General features: G+C 36.2%; 1 protein-coding gene across 1 annotated transcript in view; it reads right to left on the bottom strand.

Moving 5' to 3' along the window:
- The window catches only part of GMDS (GDP-mannose 4,6-dehydratase), an 803594-nt gene that overhangs the window by 460760 nt on the left and 318646 nt on the right, over window positions 1-24188 (bottom strand). Inside the window, exons 5-6 of the mRNA XM_043975422.1 lie at window positions 13122-13314; window positions 12174-12278 (exon numbers count right to left, since the gene is read on the bottom strand). Coding sequence (XP_043831357.1) covers window positions 12174-12278; window positions 13122-13314 — 298 coding nt within the window. The remainder of the gene's footprint in view (window positions 1-12173; window positions 12279-13121; window positions 13315-24188) is intronic.

Below are 24188 nucleotides of genomic sequence, written 5' to 3'. Positions count from 1 at the left end.
GGAAGATATAACACAATGAGGATATAGTTGAGAAAAACATCCTATTCTAGTTTACTCTCCTATTTTTAATTATTGTAAAATTAATTTAACAAATATGAGCCATGGTCCTTGTGATGACAAAAAAGTCAATGTGTAACTAAAGATATGAAGGATCCCTATAGGAAGGATTATAGTTTAAAGCAGAGAGTGAGCCTTTTCCCCATTATTGCCAGAATCAAATTCTTTCCCTCATTTTGTTCCACGTGTTCCATCTAAAATTCTGTACAACTCAAATGGGTTCATACTTTTTTATGTGTTTAGTACTTGGTGATTTGGGACTTGTTTTTCACTGAATGGATTAGCACTGTATTGGAAATACTTTGGGTAAGGGACGTAAGATCATTTAAGCCTCAGTTTTCTCAATGGTAAAACAGAAAAGGCATTGAACTAGATGAACTCTTAGGTCCATTTTAGCTCTAAATCTCTATACGGTACCTAAATATTGTTTTTCCATTAACTAGTTGTGATATAATTAGCAATTCACTTAATATGCATGGGCTTCAGTTTCCTCACCTACAAAATGAGATCACGTTAGATAGCCTCTAAAGTTCTCTGCAACTCTCATTTTTGATGTTCTCTTTGTTATTACTTTTTGTTGGTGAGTGGTTTCTAGTATAAGAGATTTGTTTTGCTACTGAAAATGGTTTTCACTAGTAAAAAAAATAAGAAAAATAACATATGCATAAACACACATTTACACATATATGCACATAAGAATACATAGAATTCAGAAGTATCTAAAATATCATATCTATAACACTGAAACAACATGTAAACAAAATAAAAATTCCCAAGTAATCAGATCCACTGAATCCATTATAGATTATATGTGACAAGAATTCTAGGGAAAAACAGGATCCCTAAAGGACTAATTTGTACTAAAAGAAGACAGCACCTGCTGAGTCATAATCTATTTTTAAAAGACTATATAGTATATAAGTACATGTTGGAGGGCAGGTATTGCAGGTGCCATGTATTTTATGTATATAGTAAAAAAGAGAAATTCAGCTAAGGACAAAAGGACTTAATCAAACTTGCAAAAACTGAAAAAGAATGGCCAGAGCTACCCAGAGGAAACTTTGTTTGAGCCAGAACTAAGGAAGTTTCACATTCTTCAACAGTAAAGAAAAAAAAAAAGAAAGAAAGAACAGAGTGGGAGGAGAATGGAAGAAATAACACTGTCAACATGGAACGTGATTTCTTACTCAGACTAAAGGTATCAAAGGGATGAAGCCAATTACAGACGATGATTCACTGCAATAAATGAAAGCCTATGGCACAGGTTTGCTTCGCCAACTTTCAACCTCATCTGTCTTTTCTGAAAGTGGCAGTCAATAAATTGCCCAGAGCTTGACCTAATAATCTAGGAAATAAGCTGATTCAAGTAAAATTTCTTAAAATATCCTAGTGAAGGGAGTAAAAGTGCTGAATTGTGGAAATATCCATGCCTTTCTTTCTAAGGCCATTGTCGTCCAAGTGAGAGACCAAAAAGCAAAGGGCCCCACCAGTGAAAATTGGCAGAACATATCAACTCAAACTGGCAATAGTCTACTTCAGATTGCCCTTTCACACAGTGCACTCATGACTTCCCAGCTTTTCCTCAAGAATGTGGCACCCTGGGAAGCTATTCCTTAGCTACATACAATCTAAACTTACTCCACCCTCGCCTACAGACATTGAGACTGGAAAAAAATAGTTTAAAATTCTGGTTGTTTCATACTCACTCCTAGTGAGTAAGACCTTTAAAAAGTCAGGGAATACAAGTTAGTTTAGGTTTCCACTGTACCATGTCAAATTACTAGAAAGAAGAATCATATTAGATTTTAATTTTATGAATGAGGAGCAAGAGCAAGCAAGGAAAAAACTATAATACAAAATCTTTATATATATATATATATATGAAATATATACCATAGAAATATGACATGCATGCTTGTAATGCATTAATGTACAATGACATATGAATATATAGTAGAGCACAGTGCCCGGCATATAGCATACATCATAATGACTGGCATACAGCAAGAACTTAATAAACAATGATTAACTGACTCAATGAATTTCTTAAATATTCAGTACATTACTATTTGCTTATGACTCGTAATAATAATGGTAACTGATAAGATACCAATATTTTCAGAATGAGATAAGAAGTTTAGAGGCTGGTATAGTTAAAACTGAAATGTCTCACCACTAAATCCCCTTGTTTGTTTGTTTGTTTATTTATTTATTTACTCATTTATGGGGCAATGAGGTTTAAGTGACTTGCCCAGGGTCAGAAAGCTAATAAGTGTCAAGTGTCTGAGGCCAGATTTGAATTCAAGTCCTCCTGAATCCAAGGCCTGTGCTTTATCCACCAAGCCACCTAGCTGCCCCCCTCCCCCTTGTTTATTTTTAAAGTCAAAAGGATTGTCTAATCAAGAAATGTCAGAATAAAGTTTTCTCTTGGGGTTTGTTTCTAAATGTTCAAAATTGAAGACTTAATCCAAAGTTTAATTATTTTTGTTGCTTAATTTTTTCCTTAGTAGCAAAGATGTAAAATGTAACCAAATAACAGAGATAAGAAAGTGATCATTCAGAAACTATTTCTAATTTTTAAAAGTTCATAAAGATTCCTTCCATAATAATACTGATTAGATCAAATGCATATGAATTTGCATGCTTGTTTAATCCCCCCCCCCAGGCAATGGGGGTTAAGTGACTTGCCCAGGGTCACACTGCTAGTAAGTGCCAAGTGTTTGAAGCCGGATTTGAACTCAGGTACACTCCTGAATCCAGGGCCAGTGCTTTAACCACTGCACCATCTAGCTGCTCGCCTTGTTTAATCTTAATAGTATTTTTAAGAAACAAGAGGCCCAAATTTGTCTTTTAAGGTAACTTCCAAGAATTAAGTTTTATAATAAGCCCTACTATAATTGCATGCTCAGAAAATCCTTTTTCATGATAGCTTTAAAATAGTACATTAAATATTTTAGCAACAAAGGTTGGAAATAATGCTTTATAGATGGTCTTCCTGGATGTCACTCTTCAAATCCAACTCAAATAGTTCCAGACAATAGCCAAAGTAAAAAAAAAAAAATTCTCCATCTTCCATTTGAAATAATCATTCATTCTTTATATTTATTCAATTCTAATGAACAAGTATCCATTGCACCTATGATGTGCAAGGTACTGTGAAAGGCTCATAGATACAAAGAAAGAAATAAAATACTCTAGTGAGAAAAACAAGTAAAGTAAATACAAGCTAGTAAGGAGGCTTAGAGTCCTCAAGACCAGGGGGATCAATATGAGAGAAGGCTTTTAGAGGAGATGGCACAAGAGCTGAGGATTTGAAAGCTAGGGCTTATAGGTGGATGGAACGAAAGAGTACATTCCAGATATGAGGGGCAGCTTGTGCAAAGACTTAAAGAAAGAAGATGGAATGCAGAGTCCATGGAACAAACAGCAAATAGCTAAGTTTTGCTGGAATAGAAAGTATGTGAAAAAGAGACCCATGAAATTAGCCTGGAAAGGTAGACTAAAGGAAGAATGAAAAAGGCTTCAAATGACAAGATGACAAGCTTGCCTTTTATTCTGAAGTAAAGAGAGTGCCTCAAAAGATTTTTGAGAAGGGAAGGGATGTGGTCCAAGATTAAATTTTGGTAAAATTATTTTGGTTAAGCGTGGAGGACAGTTTGGAAGACAGATTTGAAACTAGATCCATTGAGAGGCTAAGATGTGGCAGCTAGGTGGTGCAGTGGATAAAACACCAGCTCTGGATTCAGGAGGACCTGAGTTCAAACCTGACCTCAGACACTTGACACTTACTAGCTGTGTGACCCTGGGCAAGTCATTTAACCCTCACTGTCCCCAAAAAACAAAACAAAACAAAAAATGGCCAAGATATTGATAAGAGCTAAGGGTAATGAGGACCTGAAGTAAGGTGGTGGTTATGTTAGTAGAGAAAAGATATGAGAATGGTTGTAGAGGGAAAATTGGCAATATTTGGAGAATGATTAGATTACTTTTAAATTTTTCTTCTTAAATATGATTTACAGAACTCAGTTTTAAAATATCATTTTAAAGAGATTTTAAAGAGATAAATTCTGCCTTCTTGTCCTCTAAAACTATCAAGAAAAAGTGGCACTGCTCACACTCTAGGCCTCTTTAGAAGAATGAAAAAAATATGGTGAGGAATGAATCTACTATGACTCTGAGGTTACATACCCAGGTAAAAGAAAAGGTAATGGTAAAGTAATCAAAAAGAGGACTATGAGGAATGCCAGGTATAGTTAATAACTACTGTTTTTACAATACTGAGTTTGATATATCTAAGGGACATCCAGATGAACTTATCCAGCTGCCAGTTGGCAATAGGGGAGAAAAATTAGGGATGAATGTATTGGGAGTATGCAGCACAAAAACAAAAACTGAGTCCAAAGGAATGAATGAAACTGCTCACTGAGAGGACAGAGAAAATAAAAGAGGAACTGATAGGTCTCTATCCCAAAGAGATTAAAAAAAAAAAAGTAAAAAGAACTTATTTGTATAAAACTATTTATAGCTGCTGTTTTTGTGGTGGCTAAGAACTGGAAATTGAGTTGATGCCAATCAATTGGGGAATGGCTGTACAAGGGGTGGTATATAATTGTGATGGAATATTACTGAGCTACACGAAATGATGAGCAGGCTGGTTTCTGAAAAACCTGGAAAGACTTGCATGAACTGATACAAAGTGAAGTAAGCAGGAGCAGGAGAACACTGTACACTGTAACAGTAATACTATACAATGAAGAATTGTGAATGACTTAGATGTTCTCAGAAATACAATGATCCAAGACAATCTCAAAGGACTTATGATGAAAAATGCTAACCACCTCCAAAGAAAGACCTGATATTGTCTGAAGCATACTTTGCTTTTTCTTTGTTTCTTTCTTTCCTCTTTCTTCTTTTCTTTTTTCCTTTCTTCCTTCCTTCCTTTTTCTTCTTTCTTTCTTTCTTTCTTTCTTTCTTTCTTTCTTTCTTTCTTTCTTTCTTTCTTTCTTTCTTTCTTTCTTTCTTTCTTTCTTTCTTTCTTTCTGTCTTTCTTTTTGTTTCTTTCTATCTTTTGTTGTTCTTTTATCCTTTCTTGTTTAAGTAATCTTGTACAAAATGACTAGTATGGAAAAGATTTACATGATTGCACACACAAGACTTATCTCAGATTACATACCATCTCGGGAAGGGGGAAGGATAGGGAGGAGGAGACAAGATTTGGAACTCAAAACTTTTTTTAAAATGTGGAAAATTGTTTTTACATGTAATTCAAAAAAAATGTTACTTAAATGAAAGAGATAAGTGGGCTTAAGATTGAGGCATAAAAGACTACTCATTTGTAGGGGGTGATAAATGGATGATGATCCAGCCAAGAAGACAGAGGTGGCAAACAGGTAAGAGAAGAAATAAGGTTGGAGCAGTGTCACATAAGTTATAGGAGAAAAGAAAATTTAAGAGGAAAAGAAGGTTGACAATGACAGAGGCTCCTGAGAGATCAAGAAGTAGTTAGACTGAGAAAAGACAATTCAATATAGAAACACAGAGGCAGCTAGACTGGAGTCAGGAAGAGCTGAGTTCAAATCCAGCCTCAGACACTGACTAGCTCTGTGATGAGAGGCAAATTACTTAACATCTGTTTGCCTCAATTTCCTCATGTGTAAAATAGGGATACTAATAGCACCTACCTTGCAGGGTTGCTGTAAGGATCAAATTAGATAATAACTGTGAATTGCTTAGCACAGTGCCTGGCACAGAGTAACTGCTCTATAAATGTTATTTTAAAAAACTTTAGTAATAGGAAGCAAGGTTTTTAATCTTGGGAAAAGTAGTTTCAGTGGAGGGGAGTGAGAGGAGGAGAGCATAAGAAAGCAGATTGTAAGGGTAGGAAAAGTGACAGGAAGAAATGAAGTTGATGGAAGGGCTTTTTCTAAAAATTTGGCTAGGAAGAAAGAAGACATAGGATGATAACTTGAGGGGATGGCAAGCTGAAGAAAGGCTTTTCAAATTTTTTTTAAATGATGAACATGACAAATGTATCTATGAACAACAAAGGAAGGTCCAGTACCTGAGGAAAGGAATGAAGAACGGGGGAATGTGATGAAACTGATTGAAAGAAAGAGCTTCCAGAGAATAGAGACAGGGATTAATCAAGTATAGAAGTAGAGCAATTGGTCTTGACAAGAATGGACAACCTTTTCACCACAAACTGAAACAGAGAGGAATAGGGATGACTTAAAATCATTATGAGGTACAAAAAAAGGGGAGAAGAGAAAGTTAACAACATTATATAATATTACACAATAACATTATTAAAATCAATATTATTAAATTATTATTCTTAAATGTATTAAATATCTTTAAATATTAATAGAAAGTTAACATTATATAGTATTAAATAATATCATTATTTAAATTGATAATGGTATTAAATAATAATTGTTAAATATATTAAATATCATTATTAAATAATTATTCTTATTGTTATTGCTCAGTTGTATCCAACTCTGTGACTCCTTTGGGGGTTTTCTAGGCAAAGAGACTGGAGTGGTTTGGTTTTTCCTTTTTGAGCTCATTTTACAGATGAGGAACTTGAAGGTTATATGACTTGGCCAGGGTCACACAGCTAGTAAATGTCTGGGGCCAGATTTAAACTCACAAAGATGAGTCTTTCTTAGTGCACGCCTCAAACTCTATCCAATGCACCACCTAGTAGCCCCTAAATAACAACAACAACAATAATAATAGTAGCACAAATATTATCTCATTTTATCTTTATGAGAATCCTGAGATAGGTGTTATTATTCCAATTTTAAAGATTAGGAAACTAAGGCAACAGAAGTTAAGAGATTTGCTACAGAGGCACAAAACTAAGAAATGTCTGATACAGGATTTGAACTCAGGTCATCCTGACTCCAGGTATAGCACTCTATTTACTGAAATGACATATATGTAAAGCACCAAGCACAATCCTGTCACATGGGAGGTGTCATATAAATGTTAATTCCTCCTTCCTTGAACCACCTAGCTACATCTATAGCATCAAGGGAAGGAGAAAGGAATGGTACATGAAGTTTAGGCAAAGGAAAAAAAAGTGAATTATTTAAAACTTGTGGATGCTCATAATATTAAAATTATACCTGCTCAATGAATTATAGGAAATAAGGGTAGTCAAAGATCTTACACTGAATTTGTGGTTTTTCCACATTTCTATGGATGTGTCTAATTTACTACAAAACCAAACCTTTTTTCCTCAGACTTGTTCTAGAAGATTTAACCATTATTTAATAATTGACTTATAGGAAATACTACTACTACTTACTACTACAGGATCTTGATTTTATAAGTAAATTGAGAAGCTGTAGCACCAAATTGTTAATTAACTTTCCTTAGGTAAAAAAAGTAAATTAATGACAGACTGCAGAGAACAAATCCTGACTATTTGCCCAGTATTTTATTCACTAGATTATCATTTCCAGCCACTAATTTTGTATTACCCAAGAATGACTTGAATTACCTAAAAGGACATCTTGGAATTCTCAAAAAATAAATCAACAACAACAAAACAAAAAAAAACCCTACCTTTGTCTTAGTTCATTAAAAAAAAATTAAATATCATTTGGATTGGGGCAGGTGAAGTGTCAAGGGATGTAAGTAAATCAGTCTTATTATGCTATATTTCACTATGCTAAAAACATTGGAAATTATTGAGACTGTCATTGTCAAGGCAAGCAAGCAAGGAGGACTACTTGGGTGACCATAAGAAAAGAAAAAAAATTAGCCTTGCTAAAAAAAGAAAATCGATAATCTTGTATGCATCTCTGTTGTCATTAGCATCTAGAAAGAGAGAACAGGAGAACTTCTTTAACATAAAATGCTTGTAAAGGTGGGTATTCTGTGGAATTGAAATTTTGAGTCAACTCTAAGCTAAAGCCCTAACCCAGAGCTTTGCTTCCACTCAGGTTATTGGAGGTCTTTCCACAATGTTTTAGTCAACTAGGACAGAAAATCATACATACCCTCAGATGTGGTATTAAAATGTTATTTTTGCTTGTTTGGTTTTTTTTAGTGACACAAGGGGAGATGGGAATGAGTCTGAGACAATTGTTACAAAGGGCATCACATATTTTTTAACATTTTAATCTACTTTTTCTGACTTGGGAAACAGAATAAAGGGAATACAACTGAATACTATCTTGTTACACTATCAGGGGTTTATCATTCTGAACAAGAATAATTACTGTATGATTCTACATCAGTAGGCATAGAAGGTATAGGAAATTGGACTAAATGTGTGATTCTAGGACATACCAAGAAATTGTTTTGTTTTTTCCCCACACCCCATTAATCCCCTAACAGTAACTTGAATTTGATGGGTACAGTGTTTTACCATAGAAGCACAGGATTATAGATTTGGAGCTAGAAGGGACCTTGGAGGGTAATCACCTCATTCTACAGATGAAGAAATTGAGGTCCAAAGAGGATAAGTATTTTGCCTAGTTGTCACACAGCTAGTAGGCAGCTCAAGTGGGATTTGAACCCAGGTTCTTTGTGACTTCAAGTCCAATAGTCTATCCACTATAATGTATTTCCATATTTAATAATAATGTCATCTCACATTTGTACAGTGGTTTATACTTTTCAAAACATTTCCCCAAACATTTGCTCTTTAGATTCTTGGCACATTAAGTAGACAGAGTTGTTATCATCAAATTCATTTTACAGGAACAAATCTGAGACGTAGATTGATAGCAACAACTTGCTTGTTTTCTTCACAATAATGTTATAAGGAAGATCATTCAAGTATTCCTATCTCGATTTGAGGGCTGAGACAGGCTGAATGGACTGCCCAAATTTATATAGCAATTCAAGAAAGAGCAGAAACAACTTAGGTATCCTTATTCTTAACCCAGTGTTCTTTTCATGATGCATAATACCTTCCTTCCCATTGTGTTTTTTTTAGTAAAAAGAAATATATATATATATATACACACACACATATTCTTCCATTACCACACAGTGCTGCTATCTATTTTATACATGGACCTAGGAAGTATAAAACATTCACAAGGGATACTTGTATATCCCCATCAACATACAACTTGGGCTTAGCTAGTCCACAGGAAATAATGAAAATGCTTTTCCAGAGCTTGGCTGTGCAAATGTATGTAATGGAGCAGGCCTGGGAGAGGTCAACCAGCCAACAGAAGTCTACTGAGAGCTGCGATTAGTAGATTACCCTTGGAATATTTATGCACAGAAATGAATGAGGAGCCTGGGAATGGGAAAAGTTATTAGTCTCCAGGCCTGACTGTCTACATCGTTATATTAAAAAAAAAAATTCTAGGCAGAACTGTCCACATTTTTTTAAAGTTACAACTTATCTCATGGAACAATATGCACTAATTCAAAAAGTCTTTGCCAATTATTTTGCATTAAGAAAAGTAGCTTATGTCACAAAAACCTATTCCAGACTTACTTTATTGCCAGAAAGAAAGAAAATCTTGTAATGCTGTAAAGCCTCATTAATTTGCACTTTCACTAATTCAGCATATGTGTTCATTCAGTCTGGCCTGTGATGAACTTTACCTAATTGAGTTACTAGTGAAAAAAAAAAGACTGAAGGAGCATGCTTAACTTACTTAAAAGTATAAACTTTTAAAAAGTACCATAGCAAACTGAGGGTGTGCAAAAGTATTTTATTGATTACTAATGAATCTTATCTACTTACTAAAGCATGTCTGGTTGGAGCTCTATTTGGAAATGCTGCCTTAACAGATAATTTAAGTTACAATCTGCAGTTAAAACTTAAAAGAAAGATTCCATGTAGACTATCCTATTATTTAGACTTTTCCCAAGTGATCTGCATCCAGAAAATTTTTTTAGGGTGCTCATTAAAACTAATAAGATCCAAGCATTATAGGAAATTTAAACGCTTGAAATTGTATTAGTAGATTAATTTTAAAGATATGTTATCTTTCATTATTCAAGATAATGGAAAAATAAGAGGAATATGTCCATATAAAAAGTAAAATAAAGCTATAGCTCATAGCATTAATTTTACTGGATTTGTTTAAAAAAAAAAACACAACGGAATTTATTTAATTATTTACAAGAGTATCTTGACAAGTTTTCCTTCAGTAACACAAATAAGTCTAAAGAAGGATTAGCAATACAACTTTCTAATCCTCAGTAGTGTTAGGTTGTTGACCATTCATCACAACTATCATTAAACCACTTACTACCTGGGCTCCAATGTTCTATTTCCAGAAAGAACCAGTAATTACGAGACCTGATGGAGCACTGGTTCAGATGGTGTCAACTTCTTGAAGCACCAGGGAGTGAGGTCTCAATAGGGATAAAGAACAGACTTAGGAAGAGTTAGAGAAAACGAAGGTAAGAAGGCAGTCTGATCTGGAATCCTGCTTGAGATCTCCGAGTATGGTCTGATGGAGTCAGAATTCATTTAAAAAACAGTCAAATTTAAGGTAAGGGGGCAGCTAGATAGAACACCAGCCCTGGATTCAGGAGGACCTTAGTTCAAATTCGGCCTCAGATACTTGACACTTAACTAGCTGTGTGACCCTGGGCAAGTCACTTAACCCTCATTGCCCCACCCCTCTCAAAAAAATTAAGGTAAAGCAAATAGCAGAAAGAACAGTAAAGAAGGTTTTCCCTCTGTACTGCTACTCTGCTGCCTTAAACAAGGATCCATTTTTTTTTTTTTTTTTGCGGGGCAATGGGGGTTAAGTGACTTGCCCAGGGTCACACAGCTAGTAAGTGTTAAGTGTCTGAGACCGGATTTGAATTCAGGTACTCCTGAATCCAAGGCCGGTGCTTTAACCACTGCACCATCTAGCTGCCCCCAAGGATCCATATTTTTTAGCACTAATATTCTTCTAGGAAGTTTCATTATGAAACATCACAATCTCTGAAAAATCAAAATGGCAGGTCTCTTTCCAAAGGGTGCTGGGAGAGATAAATGGGCTAAAACATACTCCCATAGAGGGCTTATATGTAAGAAGTGGTATAAAAATCATGCTCCAAGGTATATATAACTGGAAAGGGGGGGGGGGGGAAGAGTCATATAACAAGAACAAAGTACAACAAGTGAGTACCCTAAGTGCTATATTGATTACTACATGTATACTAGGAAAGACCCAGAGCAGGATTTCCAGAGTGTTAGGTAAACAGATTTTATAGGAAGACATGGCTAAGAATAACCAGGATAAGAAGATATGGACTGAGATCTATACAGCTGGAAGAAATAAACACATACTTGAAGTAGTGCAATACTGAAATATAGGTGATTCTATTACTTTTCCCTCTATGCATAATATACTGAATAAGTTGTGGAAATTTGACTGGTAGAAAAGTGGTAGAAATAGTAAAAAGGAATAAAGTGAAATTTTTCAATGAACTTTTCTAATGATTTTTTTTTGGGGGGGGGGGGCAGGGCAATGAGGGTTAAGTGAATTGCCCAGGGTCACACAACTAGTAAGTGTCAAGTATCTGAGGCTGGATTTGAACTCAGGTCCTCCTGAATTCAGGGCCAGTGCTTTATCCACTGTGCCACCTAGCTGTCCCTCTAATGAATTTTTGCTGGTAACACAGCATACAGATAAGGTAGCATAGTGGAAGAGGCCTAAGCAAGACTCTTAGACAATAAATTGCAGAGCAGGTAATGATCTGAATTGGTAGACAGAATTTCTTCAGCAGAAGTGTTTTATACCAATGAAGTAACCAATACATTCCAAAATATGAAAATAAATCGTGTTTTACTATTTATAAACAAAGATTAGCAACTTGGCATACTACAGCATTTAAAGTATCACTTTTTTTCTTTATGTTCTTCTCTTAAAAGGTCAAGGAAGTAAATAGTTCTTCTGTCCTCGTTATGGATGAGTGGAGTTTTTTCCAGCACAAATGCACTCCAAGAATGGGCTTAAGAAATAGCCTGTACTGAACAAACCTGAATTAATATTTCTCCACTTATCTACTTCGAATAGGCAAAAGTATAGGAATAGTACTATTCTTTTACTATATTAATACAGGCTTTTTTTTAATCCCCCATTAATTATTACCCACAGTCATCTGTGCACACAAGCCTAAGATCTACTAACCTCTTCTGGGACTCTCATGATTGAAAAGAATACCATTCACAGCAAACAGGTTGTAGGCCTCACGGAAGTTAACCACAATCCAGTAAGCATAAAGTTTTGCTGCTCCTGTTGGAGGAATTTATTTAAAATTAATATAAAACTTTTTAAAAAGTCAATTTTTAACCATTTTCAGAACACAACCAATGACAGAAAGACAGAAAACTCAAAAGATACCCAGAGCAAGAAAGAGAAGTCAAATGAGAAGTACCAAATTAAACTTTTGTTCTATTGTGAACATTTCTATTAGGAAGTAGATACCTACTTTTTTCCCCTTAACATTAGTATACAGTTTTTTGGGGTGTTTTTTTTTTCCACATAAAAGAAACAGAAACAGAATAAATAAAATATGTGGCTTTGACATTTCCTACTTAAAAAGAAAAAAAAACCCCAACAGTGGTATTAAGGTAGTAAAAATATGGCATTTTAACACTCTGATCTGAAACTATCAGTGGCGTATTCTATAAATGCTGCCTCAAAAACTATCCTAGAATTAGCATAGGTTCCAAAGAATGGAACTCTTAGGACACTAAGATGGAAGAAACAAAAAACATGAAATCTTATCACTTTGACATGATCTCACAACCTTTCAATAAAAAGAATCATGTTGAGTCTAATTTTCCTTTTAAAGTGTTCTGTATGGAAGAGCTGAATGAACAAGGTTCCCTGAAGTGAGGTGGTAATTTCCACCCCTGAGGCAATGGCAGCAAATACTTTTATTTAGCAATTTATAAAGGTATGCCTCTCAACAAGTCTAGTCACTTTTCATCTATCTTAATGTTAATCTCACAGCCAAATGACTTCAGCCCTGAGACATGTACAGAATTAAACCAGAAACACACACACACACACACACACACACCCTAAAACAGACATGCGCATGTACACATATGTATACACACATATTCTCACCATATGGTGATCGAGGATAAAAAGGGGTAGTCTCTTTCTGTGGAATTTCTTGTACTTTTCCATAAAGTTCACTTGTTGAGGCTTGGTAGAACTTTACAGAATTGATAAGGCCACAAGTCTTAATTGCATCAAGAAGCCGTAGAGTGCCAACACCATCAACATCAGCAGTATATTCAGCAAGGTCAAAAGAAATCTGGAAATGGGGGAGAGAAAAAGATAAAACAAATTTATATGATGTCCAAGATGTCACATATCAAACTCAGCACAGTTTTCCTCATATTTTCTATATTTAAACTTGTGAAATAAAGATTTTATTTTCAAATCCAAAGATCAGATTATCATTAGCTTCACTATTTCAAAGGAAAGGGTTCCCAATGGTTAATGTGGCAGAGAAATAAATTATGAGGCATGTATAATAATTTCCCTCAAATAACAAGGTCAAATTATCACATATATATGTCGGTCATAGTCTTTAAGGAAATATTCAATTTCTGAAAATGAGACCATTTTCTAGTTTCAATAGGTAACCTGAGTGAGATTTTTCTAAATTGATATTATGCTTCTTATTGTAAGATATAACAATATTTTAGAAGGGATTAAGACATATTTTAGAAGGGATTAAGTGCCATCTGAAGAGGAAAGTGGTTTTTTTTTCTGTTTAGAATTTTATTTTCCAAATTACATGTAAAAACAAAATTTGACACCAATTTTTTTAAAACTTTGTGTTCCAACTTCTCTTCCTCCCTCTCTCCTAAACCCCCACCCCCACGAACTCAAGCAATTCAATATAAATTACACATGAGTAGTCATGCAAAACATCTCCACATTAGCCAGGTTGTGAAAGAAAACAGACAAAAACAAAACTTCAGATTAAGGAACTATCAAAAAAAATTATGCTTTGATCTGTTTTCAGATACTATCAGTTCTTTCTCTGTAGATGGACTGCAATTTTCATAAATCCTTCAGAGTTATATTGGATTATTGCATTGCTGAAAAATAACCATGTCCTTCCCAGGAAATCATCTTACACTACTGCTGTTATTTTGTATACAGTACATTTCACTCTGCTTCAGTTCATGTAAGTCTTTCCAGGTATTTCTGATAGTATGCTATTCATCATAATTTTTATATATTACCTTATACTTGACAAAGAGTTTTCTTCACAATAGCCCAGCAAAGTAAGTACCGTACTGATATGGGGGGAAATGGGGTATGGGTTGGTTAGGGGTTGGGGTTCTTAGGAATTCCTCTTTAAAGAATTACACCCTCTTGTACACAAAACTTAGTTAGAATAAAGTGATAGTTTATTTAGGAGCAAGGGAAGGGAAGGGTGGGGAGAGGGAAACCATGAAAGAAATCCTTGGACTTTCATGGGGAGATTGGCATAAAGTACATGGCTCAGAGGTACCAAATCTCCTCGAACAGGAGAATGGAAAGTACTTTTATAGAGGTCTGATGGGGGTGGACCATCTGCCTGTGGAGTGAGGGTGGACCATCCCCCACTGGTGGTAGCTGGGGGAATTGGGTGAGGAGTGGAGGACCATCCCCCACTGGTAGTGACTAGAGGAATTGGGTGAGGGGTGGCTACAGATCCCTCTTCAGAACGCAAAGGCCGCAGCCACACCCAAACTTATCTCCCCAGGGTAAGGGAGACCAGAATGAAGGGTAGGAATCCCAAGCTAGCTCAGTCCGATTTGGTTCAGTTTATCTCTCAGTTTATCTGTCCTCTGGTTTAGTTTCTCAAGGAGAAAATTCCTCGGTGTGCCCCAGAGAAATTCTGGGGTGCTCTGCACCCCATGACAGTACTTTTTGCCATTATAATCAAACATCATAACTGTTTCCCTCCATCCTATTCCCTTCTCATGATATTTACTCTATTTTCTAACTTCTTTTACACTATTGCTCCTCAAAAGTGTTTTGCTTGTGACTGCCCCCTCCCCTGCTTTGCCTGAAGAGGAAAGTGTTAAGGAGGAATTCTCTCCCTCACCTCAACTCAAAGCAGAATACTATTCCACTTAAAAAAAAATGATTTGAGGAAACGATATATTCTAGCTTAAAAAAAACCCTACAGGTATTTATTTTTCAAAATGTGACATTTGGCCTACAGATCCTTTTTGCAATGAACGTGCACAAATCATTGAAAAGAACTAAGGGTAAGTGAATTCAATTTGCACCAGACTGAAAAAGGAATAAACTACATGTTGTCTATTCCAAACAAATAATAAGATTACGGTGACTATGCTACAAAACTCAGCCTCTTGGTATATTCCCAGGCCAAAGAGGGCCAACCAAACACAATGCAATGCACACTTTTCCCTGCTGCCTTATGAATGACCTCAATCTTCACCTGGAAAAATCACTCTCTGGAGGGTGTGAGGTAATTCTGCCTTCATGTTTGCCCAGTACTGAGTGTTTCTTGAGGAGAAGCTGATAGTTTTGTATATGCATGTGGTGCTTTGGTAACATAGTCTATTGTTCACTAGGGACTCTGTTCAGACTACTAAACTCTTTAATTTAGGCCTGAAGGTTAAGCTCAAATGGCAGCTATGAAATAAATGGGAGATGGGAGAGTAGAAGGAATCACACTTCATGACCTGGACAGGCAACCTAACTTAAGCAGTAGGACACACTGAGGAAGATCCTTGGAGCAGCTTGAGCTAGGTGGGTCAAGCCACCATCACCACCATCATAGTGACTACCATCTTCCCTGGGACCAGGAGAGAAACAGGCCAGAATCTGAAACTCAAGAGCTGAGGAACAGCAGTGCTTCCTAAACCACCTGCCCTGCTTCCAGCTCACCTCTCTCAGCTATTATATAGGAAAGTAACTTCTGCAGAGAAGGAACCAGTCATCCCCACCAACTGCCAAATATCAATAGGGCAATAAAGTCAGACTAGCTAAAATAACAAGGCACCCTGATGGAGAGAGGGGAGGGGACACATTTCAGGGAGGTTAAACTACCATCTCCACCTCTCATATAACCCAAGAATCTGGTTCCGGAGAGTGGCAATATCCCATGAGCACTAGTACTGTCTCAAATCCAGTCCTCTTAGCATCAATAGAGAAGCAACCCCTGTGAAGATACATCCTGGCAACTACATGTGAAGTTTTCTATCAGACAATTACTGAAGACCAAAAAAAGAAAGTCCTTCCCAACAAAGTCCTTGGCACTGTCAAAAGATTCGACATTAGAAACTGTTATGAGATGAGCAGTGGCAATGACATTAAAGATGATGCCTTATTTTTTTTTCTGATAAAAGTATTTTATTTTTTTCCAGTTACATGTAAAGATAGTTCTCAACATTTGTTTATACAAGTTTTCCAATTTCAGATTTTTCTCCCTCCCTCCCCTCCCTTCCCCCTTCCTCTAGACAGCAGGTAATGTGATATAGGTTATATATATATATATATATATATATATATATATATATATGTGTGTGTGTGTGTGTGTGTATGTATATATATGTATATATGTGTGTGTATATGTGTATATATGTATATATGTGTGTATATGTGTATATATGTATATATGTGTGTATATGTGTATATATATGTGTGTGTATATATATATATATATGTATATATACACACACATAAAATAACATTAAACATATTTCTGTATTAGTCATGTTATAAGAGAAGAATCAGAGCAATGAGGAAAAACCTCAAAATAGAAAAACAACAGCACCAAAAAGAAAATAGTATGGCTCAATCAGCATCTATACTACACAATTCTTTTTTTTTTTTTCCTGGATTTGGAGATCCCCTTCCATCATGAGTCCCCTGGAACTCTCCTGTACCATTGAATTGGTGAGAAGAATCTAGTCCATCACAGTTGATCAACACTCAATGTTGATGATACTGTGTATAATGTTCTTCGCCATTGTTCCCTAAGAACTAGTGGCCCTTTCCATATAACTTGTGGCTGAATAGTCTCTATGTGTTTTCTCCCCAGTGAATAGGTGAGCTCCCTGAGGGCAGGAAGAGTATCCTTAACACTTAGGACATTGCTTTGCACATAAATAAATACTTACTCATCCATTCACAGAATGCTGGAGTCAAGGTCAGGAAGGTTTGAGTTTACATTCCCATTCTAACACTGGCTGTGTGACCAAGTCAAACCACACTCTCTCTCTCAGCTTTCTATTTCCCCATCTCTAAAATGTGGTAATAAGGTAAATTACCTACCTCATAGGCCACAGTGAAATAATGCATAGGAAGTGCTTTCTACATTTTCAAGAGCAAAAAATCCCAGCACTCAGCACAGTGGCTGACACATAGTAGGCACTAAAGAAATGCAGGTTGACTTCTCATTATCATTATTCATACTCAACCATCCAAAGATAATAATACAGAAGTCTGGGACATTACCTGGCATGGTAAGTGTTTAATAAATGTGTGCTGAGTGATTGACATTTCATTCCATGAAGGAATATGAAAAGGAACATACTAAATGGGCTGCTTTTTCTATACATCATTTTAGTTTTTCTAACATAAACTCAACCATTGTGAAGAGAGTCCTTTAAGGACTTTTGGCTAGATCAGTTAAGTTGCATCTGAATGGAATCATTATCCCAGTTGCTGAGTTTATCCACTCCTTTCACATAAGTTTCTATCTATACTGCACAAGATTAGTCAAATGTCTCAGTGAGGCTATACAAATTCATTTTCAGCATAAGTCAAATAGTATTTTTCCCCTCACCATTATAATTCCAGGAAATAGAGTAGCACAGGTTTTTTCTCCTCATTTTCCACCAGCTCCACTGCTTTTGGACTTCTCTGGAATTCTTGAATGTGCCTTCCTTCCCCAGGAAATTCATCATTGGGAAATCTCATTATGCTGCACAACTGAATCTGCCTGACACTCACACCTCATCAGTACCCTCTGCCCCTCTGATTGGGCCCTATGACTAGAGGGCAGTGCTATGGGCTACAGTGGCTCTATTTAAAGAGGGGGCTGTGCATAATTTTTCTCTCTAATTCCTACCAACTATACTAGTAACTGTAGTGACACAGTTAACCATGAGCTCAAGAATGACTTTTAGTTGTTGATCCGTTTTATCTGATTCTTTGTTGATCCCATTTGGGGTTTTCTTGGCAAAGATGCTAGAGTGGTTTGCCATTTCCTCCTCCTACATATGAGGTACTGTGGCAGTGTTAAGTAACTTGCCTCCTGTCACAAAGCTAGTAAGACTCTGAGGCTGGATTTGAATTCATGATTCCAAGCCCAGTACTATACTGCTCTAGCCCACATAATGTGAGTTGGAGAACTTTCAATTAATTCAAATGAAAAGTTTTCTGGATACATAGGAATATTAAACTAGTCCCATATCTCTCTTAGGCTGATGAATCACAGACATGCCATACTCTATTCAATAAAAGTGATTAAAAAATGGATAGTTGCAATTTGGTAGAGTCAGAGATTCAGTTAACATTGAAACTATATCCCCACTGATAACAAGGAGATTTTAAAAAAAGATTTTTAAAATTCTAAAAATTATCATCCCAAACTCACAAAATAGCATGTTGTTCTTGATACTGACATCTATGCCAGAGCAGGGAGAATGATATCCTAGCACCTCACTTAAATACTGTTCAATACTGTAGAGAATTCCCCAAAAGCAACATCTATTTTGGAAGCCATCCTTAATGTATGAAATAGTGAAGTATCAAAAAGACCGTCGCAGAAAGTAGGATCACCCTTAAAGCCACTTTAGTAGCAAAATATAACCTTTCCATTAGAAAAAGTAATTTAGTAAATGATCTCAAAAACATTTTTGAATTAACATACATTTGTGTGGAGTGGGCTAGAGGTTATGAAAAGTGGCAGATAAAGCAAATTTAAAGTGCTTTGAAACAGGAAGTAATACAAAACTTTTGGATAGTATTAATTGTCAGGGAAACTATAGTCTGAGGAATTAAAAATGAGAATAAGAAGGAAAATCGAGAGGCTAATGTGTGATCAAGATGCAGCACTAATAAAGGAATTCAGGGAAATGAAGGAAAGAATATAATCAAAGAAATGCTTAATGAAAAAGCAGATGGGCTGGTCAAGTGGTAAAAGCAAAGGACTCATATAATTTAGTAATTAAATATTTTATCTCACATTATATAATATATTCATCCTGTGGACAGTTCAGTTTTCCCATGATGATTATTTATGAAAATCTCAGTTAGGGGAGAAGGATCAGAACAGACATGAATCTGAACATTTAGTCTATTTTAACCAGGCCCTACTACAGAAATATGAGCAGGTACTTGAAGTACTTATATTTTGAAAGAATAATAACCATTATTTTTAAGAGTTAATAGATTACTGAACTGGAAAGGTGGCTGACCTCAAAGTCAGGAATAGTGGGGTTTATGTTCCACTGGCTGTGTGACTGTAGGCCATTCAACTATCTTCTCAGCGTTTTGGGCACTCTCCACTGAAGTAAAGAGAAGGGGCTAAATCGCATTGGGTTTCCCTCCTCCCCTTTGTGTTTACACTCTCTGGAAAGAGTCTTTAGTTGGTGCCTCAGTTCCTTTTCCTTCTCCTTCTGCTGTAAAGCTTCTACAAGGTGGCTTTCAACCTTATCATTTCACTCAAACTACTCTCTCCAAGTGACAAATGGTCTCTTAATTGCCATATCTAACGGCCTTTTCTCAACCCTCATTCTCCTTGATATCTTTGTAGTATTTGACGAAGTCACATTCTTGAAGATTGTGTCTCATCACTAGGTTTTCATGACACTGCTCCCCTGTATGTCCTCCTATCTGTCCAGCTGCTTGTTCTCAGTCTCATTTTATGTTTCTTTTTTCTATGTCATGCCCATTAACAATGAAAATATATACAAAAGGCTGTATCGTAGCTCTTCTCTTTTCACCTTATAACTATCTCACTCTGTGTTCTCATGAGCCTCCTTGGGTGCAATTGTCATCTCTATTCAGGTGATTCCTAGACATCTAGATTCAGGCCTAGTTTGTCTACTGAATGACAGTCACACATCTGCAATTGCCCTGTGATTATTTCAAATTTGATATCCTGTAGGCATCTCAAACAACATATCCAAAACAGAACTCATCATCTTTCCCCCAAAACCATCCCCGATTCTGCTCCCTATTTATTTTTTTGGGGGTGAGGCAATTGGGGTTAAGTGACTTGCCCAGGGTCATACAGCTAGTAAGTGTCAAGTGTCTGAGGCCAGATTTGAACTCAGGTCCTCCTGAATCCAAAGCCAGTGCTTTATCCACTGCGCCACCTAGCTGCCCCCATCCCCCATTCTGAACACCTCTATTAGGGCTAAGGGTACCACCATTCACCCAGTCACCTATGCTCAAAACCTTAGTCAGTTGTCAATAAGCATCTGTTAAGCATTTGTTACATACTGGGCATTGTGCTGAGAAAAACAAGCAAAAAGAAAGACAGACTCTTCCCTCAAGGAGTTCCCATAAATGGAAGTTGAAAGGGGTGGAGGAGATAGAGGTGCAGATGGGAGACATGGCAGAATGGTAGATGGTAGAAGTCCACAGTGTAGCCCAGAGAGGAATACATACATAGATACTGATGCATGTGCAAGTCTTAACCAGCAATCTCATAGTGAACACCCCTAACAATAGAAGCCAGCAATCTGTTAGTGATATACAGCTTAGCAAGCTGCCCAAGAAGCTGAGAAGTAAAATTACTTGCCCAAAGTTACAGAGCTATGTCAGAGGCAGGACTGACACCGAGAACTTTCTGACCCCAAGGCCAGCTTTCTACCATTCATGTATTGCTATTCCCATTTTATAGAGGAGGAAAGTGAGGCTCAGAACATAAACTGATTTTCCCATAATTATATAGCCAGTATGTATATTACATAATGATTACAATTCCAGTAAATGGCACTTTAGCATTTGTACAGTGTCAGACCAATTTCAAAACACCTTCACATTCATTATCTCATCTGCATTTAGTTATTTTATTTGAATACTTCCCATGTTCAGCATCCTGGTAGAGTTGGAAAAAACAAGGTCTTAGAGAGGGAAGACTGCTTCCAGTATTGGGTCTGATTTAACCTCTCTAAAGACTCAGTTTCCTCATCCATAAAATGACTACCTATGCGAGCATGTCCTGTTTCACATAAATCCTAAGTCACCAGAAGTGAGAGCTGGTTTTATCTATATCACAACTGAGAGTGCTGGCCCTCAGGAATCGTTTATACCAAGGAGGAAGGAAGAGATCTTCAGCATCATCTCTGTTGGGGAGGTAAACAGAACATTCTCAGTTTTACACAGGAGACCCCAGAGATGCACTAGGGTTAAACTGCTTACTTGAATGCATGAGACAAAGCTCTAGCTGCAGGACTAGACCTACTTCAGTGTTCTCTCCTTTATCAAGTCCTTTTCATGTGAATGTATGCATATTCCAATAGATAATTTTTTAAATTATCTTAAAAAATAATTTTTCTTTAAGACATTGCCCTTCATGATTAAAATACAAAATCTGGGGGCTAGGGGAATGATATAACTGAATAATTCAAATAACTAAACAATTAATTCACATAGGAATGTACACTGAAATGATAAAGCTTAGAGCTTAGAGATAGATAATGCAAATAGAATGTAATTTTTTTCTATGCATTTTCTTTAGTCCTTCACATGCAAGATTTTTCTGTTAGAGCTGGAAGAGACCTACAATTTCATCTGATCACCTTTTTTATGATTATTATTACCATTAAAAGTAAGTTTTAGGGGCAGCTAGATGGCATAGTGGATAGAGCACCAGCCCTGGAGTCAGGAGTACCTGAGTTCAAATCCGGCCTCAGACACTTAACACTTACTAGCTGTGTGACCCTGGGCAAGTCACTTAACCCCAATTGCCTCACTAAAAAAAAAAAAAATTAATTAAAACTAAGTTTTAATTGTACACAGTATCATCAACATTATGTGTTGATCAACTGTGATAGACTAGATTCTGCTCACCAATCCAACGGTACAAGAAAGTTCCAAAGGACTCATGATGGAAAAGGCTCTCCAAATCCAGGAAAAAAAAAAAAAGGACTGCAGAATATGGATGCTGATTGGACCATACTATTTCTTTTGGTTTGGGTGCTGTCTTGTTCCCAAACTGGAGAGATTTCCTTTGTGACAAATAAAGGGAGGAGTAGGGGAGGTACCTTCAATAATATTCAAAAATCTGTTAACTAATTATGACAGTTTATGCATGTTCCACACCCTTGTGCTCTAACCTATAAAGAGAAGGAAGTATATTTTCTTATCCTTTCTTCTGGAGGAGAAGGGCGAAGACAAATCTGGTCATTATAATTACACAGGCATAACCTACATCTTACTTGCTATGTGATATAAGTAAAATGTTATAAAGACCTATCTTAATCATAAAAGAATTTTATTATTTTCTAGTTACATGTAGAGATAGTTTTCCACATTTGTTTTTATAAGATTTCTAGTTCCAAATTTTTCTCCCTCCCTCTTCTCCCTCACCCCTCCCCCAGATGGCAAGCAATGTGATATAGGTTATTTATGCACAATCACATTAAACATTTCTGCATTGGTCATGCTGTGAAAGAAGAATCAGAGCAAAAGGGGGAAACTTCAAAAAAGAAAAACAAACAAAAAAATAGAAATAGTATGGTTCAATCTGCATCTAGATGCCACAGTTCTTTTTTTTCTGGATTTGGAGAGCATTTTCCATCATGAGTCCTTTGGAACTATCATGGACCATTGTATTGCTGAGAAGAGCCAAGTCTATCACAGTTGACCAACTGTTGATACTGTATACAATGTTCTCCTGGTTCTGCTCATCTCACTCAGCATCAGTTCATGTAAGTCCTTCTAGGTTTCTCTGAAATCTGCCTACTCATCATTTCTTAAGCACAATAGTATTCCATTATATTCATATACCACAACTAGTTCAGCCATTTCCCAATTGATAGGCAACCCCTCAATTTCCAATTCCTTGCCACCACAAAATGAACAGCTATAAAAATTTTTGTACATGTGGGTCCTTTTCCCTTTTTTATGATCCCTTTGGGAAAAAGACCAAATAGTGGTATTGCTGGGTCAAAGGGTATGCACAGGCATAGTTCCAAATTGCTCTCCAGAATGGCTGGATCAGTTCACAGCTCCACCAACAATGCATTAGTGTCCCATTTTTCCCACAGCTTCTCCAACATTTATTATTTTCCTTTTTTGTCATATTAGCCAATCTGATAGGTGTCAGGTGGTACGTCAGAGTTGTTTTAATTTGCATTATTCTAATCAATAGTGATTTAGAGCATTTTTTCATATGGCAATAGTTAGCTTTGATTTCATTATCAGAAAACTACCTGTTCATATCCTTTGACTATTTCTCAATTGGGGAATGACTTAGATTCTTATAAATTTGATTTAGTTCCTGATATATTTTAGAAATGAGGCCTTTATCAGAAATACTGGCTATAAAAATTGTTTCCCAGCTTTCTGCCTCCCTTCTAATTTTGGATGCATTGTTTCTGTTTGTACAAAACCTTTTTAATTTAATGTAATCAAAATCATCAATTTTGTATTTCATAGTATTCTCTATCTCTTGTTTGGTCTGTTCTCCTTTCCATAAATCTGAGAGGTAAACTATTCCTTCCTTTACCTATGGTATCACCTTTTTTGTCTAAATAATGCACCCCCTTTTGACCTTATTTTAGTATAAGTTTTAAGATGTTGGTCTATGCCTAGTTTCTGCCATACTATCTTCGAGTTTTCCCAGCAGTTTTTGTCAAATACTGAGTTCCTAACGCAGAAACTGGAGTCTTTGGGTTTATCAAATAGTACATTACTGAAGTCATTTACTACTGTGATAAAGACCTATCTTAAATAAAAATACTTATTGTGTTCTTTTTTATGATTAATAATAGTTAACACTTACATACTACTTTGTTTTATGAATTACTTTCCTCACAATAAGCAAGCAAAGGAGAAAGGAGTGGTGGTACTTGTATTATTATTCCCATTTTACAAAGGACAAAACAGACTAAAAAGGTCAGGTGACTTGACCCAAAGGTCAAACAGCTTTTAGGTGACAGAGGCTCAGACCAAGTTAGTTTGATTCAGCCA

Source organism: Dromiciops gliroides, chromosome 1 (assembly GCF_019393635.1).
Source record: "Dromiciops gliroides isolate mDroGli1 chromosome 1, mDroGli1.pri, whole genome shotgun sequence".
Classification (NCBI taxonomy): Eukaryota; Metazoa; Chordata; class Mammalia; order Microbiotheria; family Microbiotheriidae; genus Dromiciops; species Dromiciops gliroides.
This window is presented reverse-complemented; position numbering and strand designations above follow the sequence as displayed.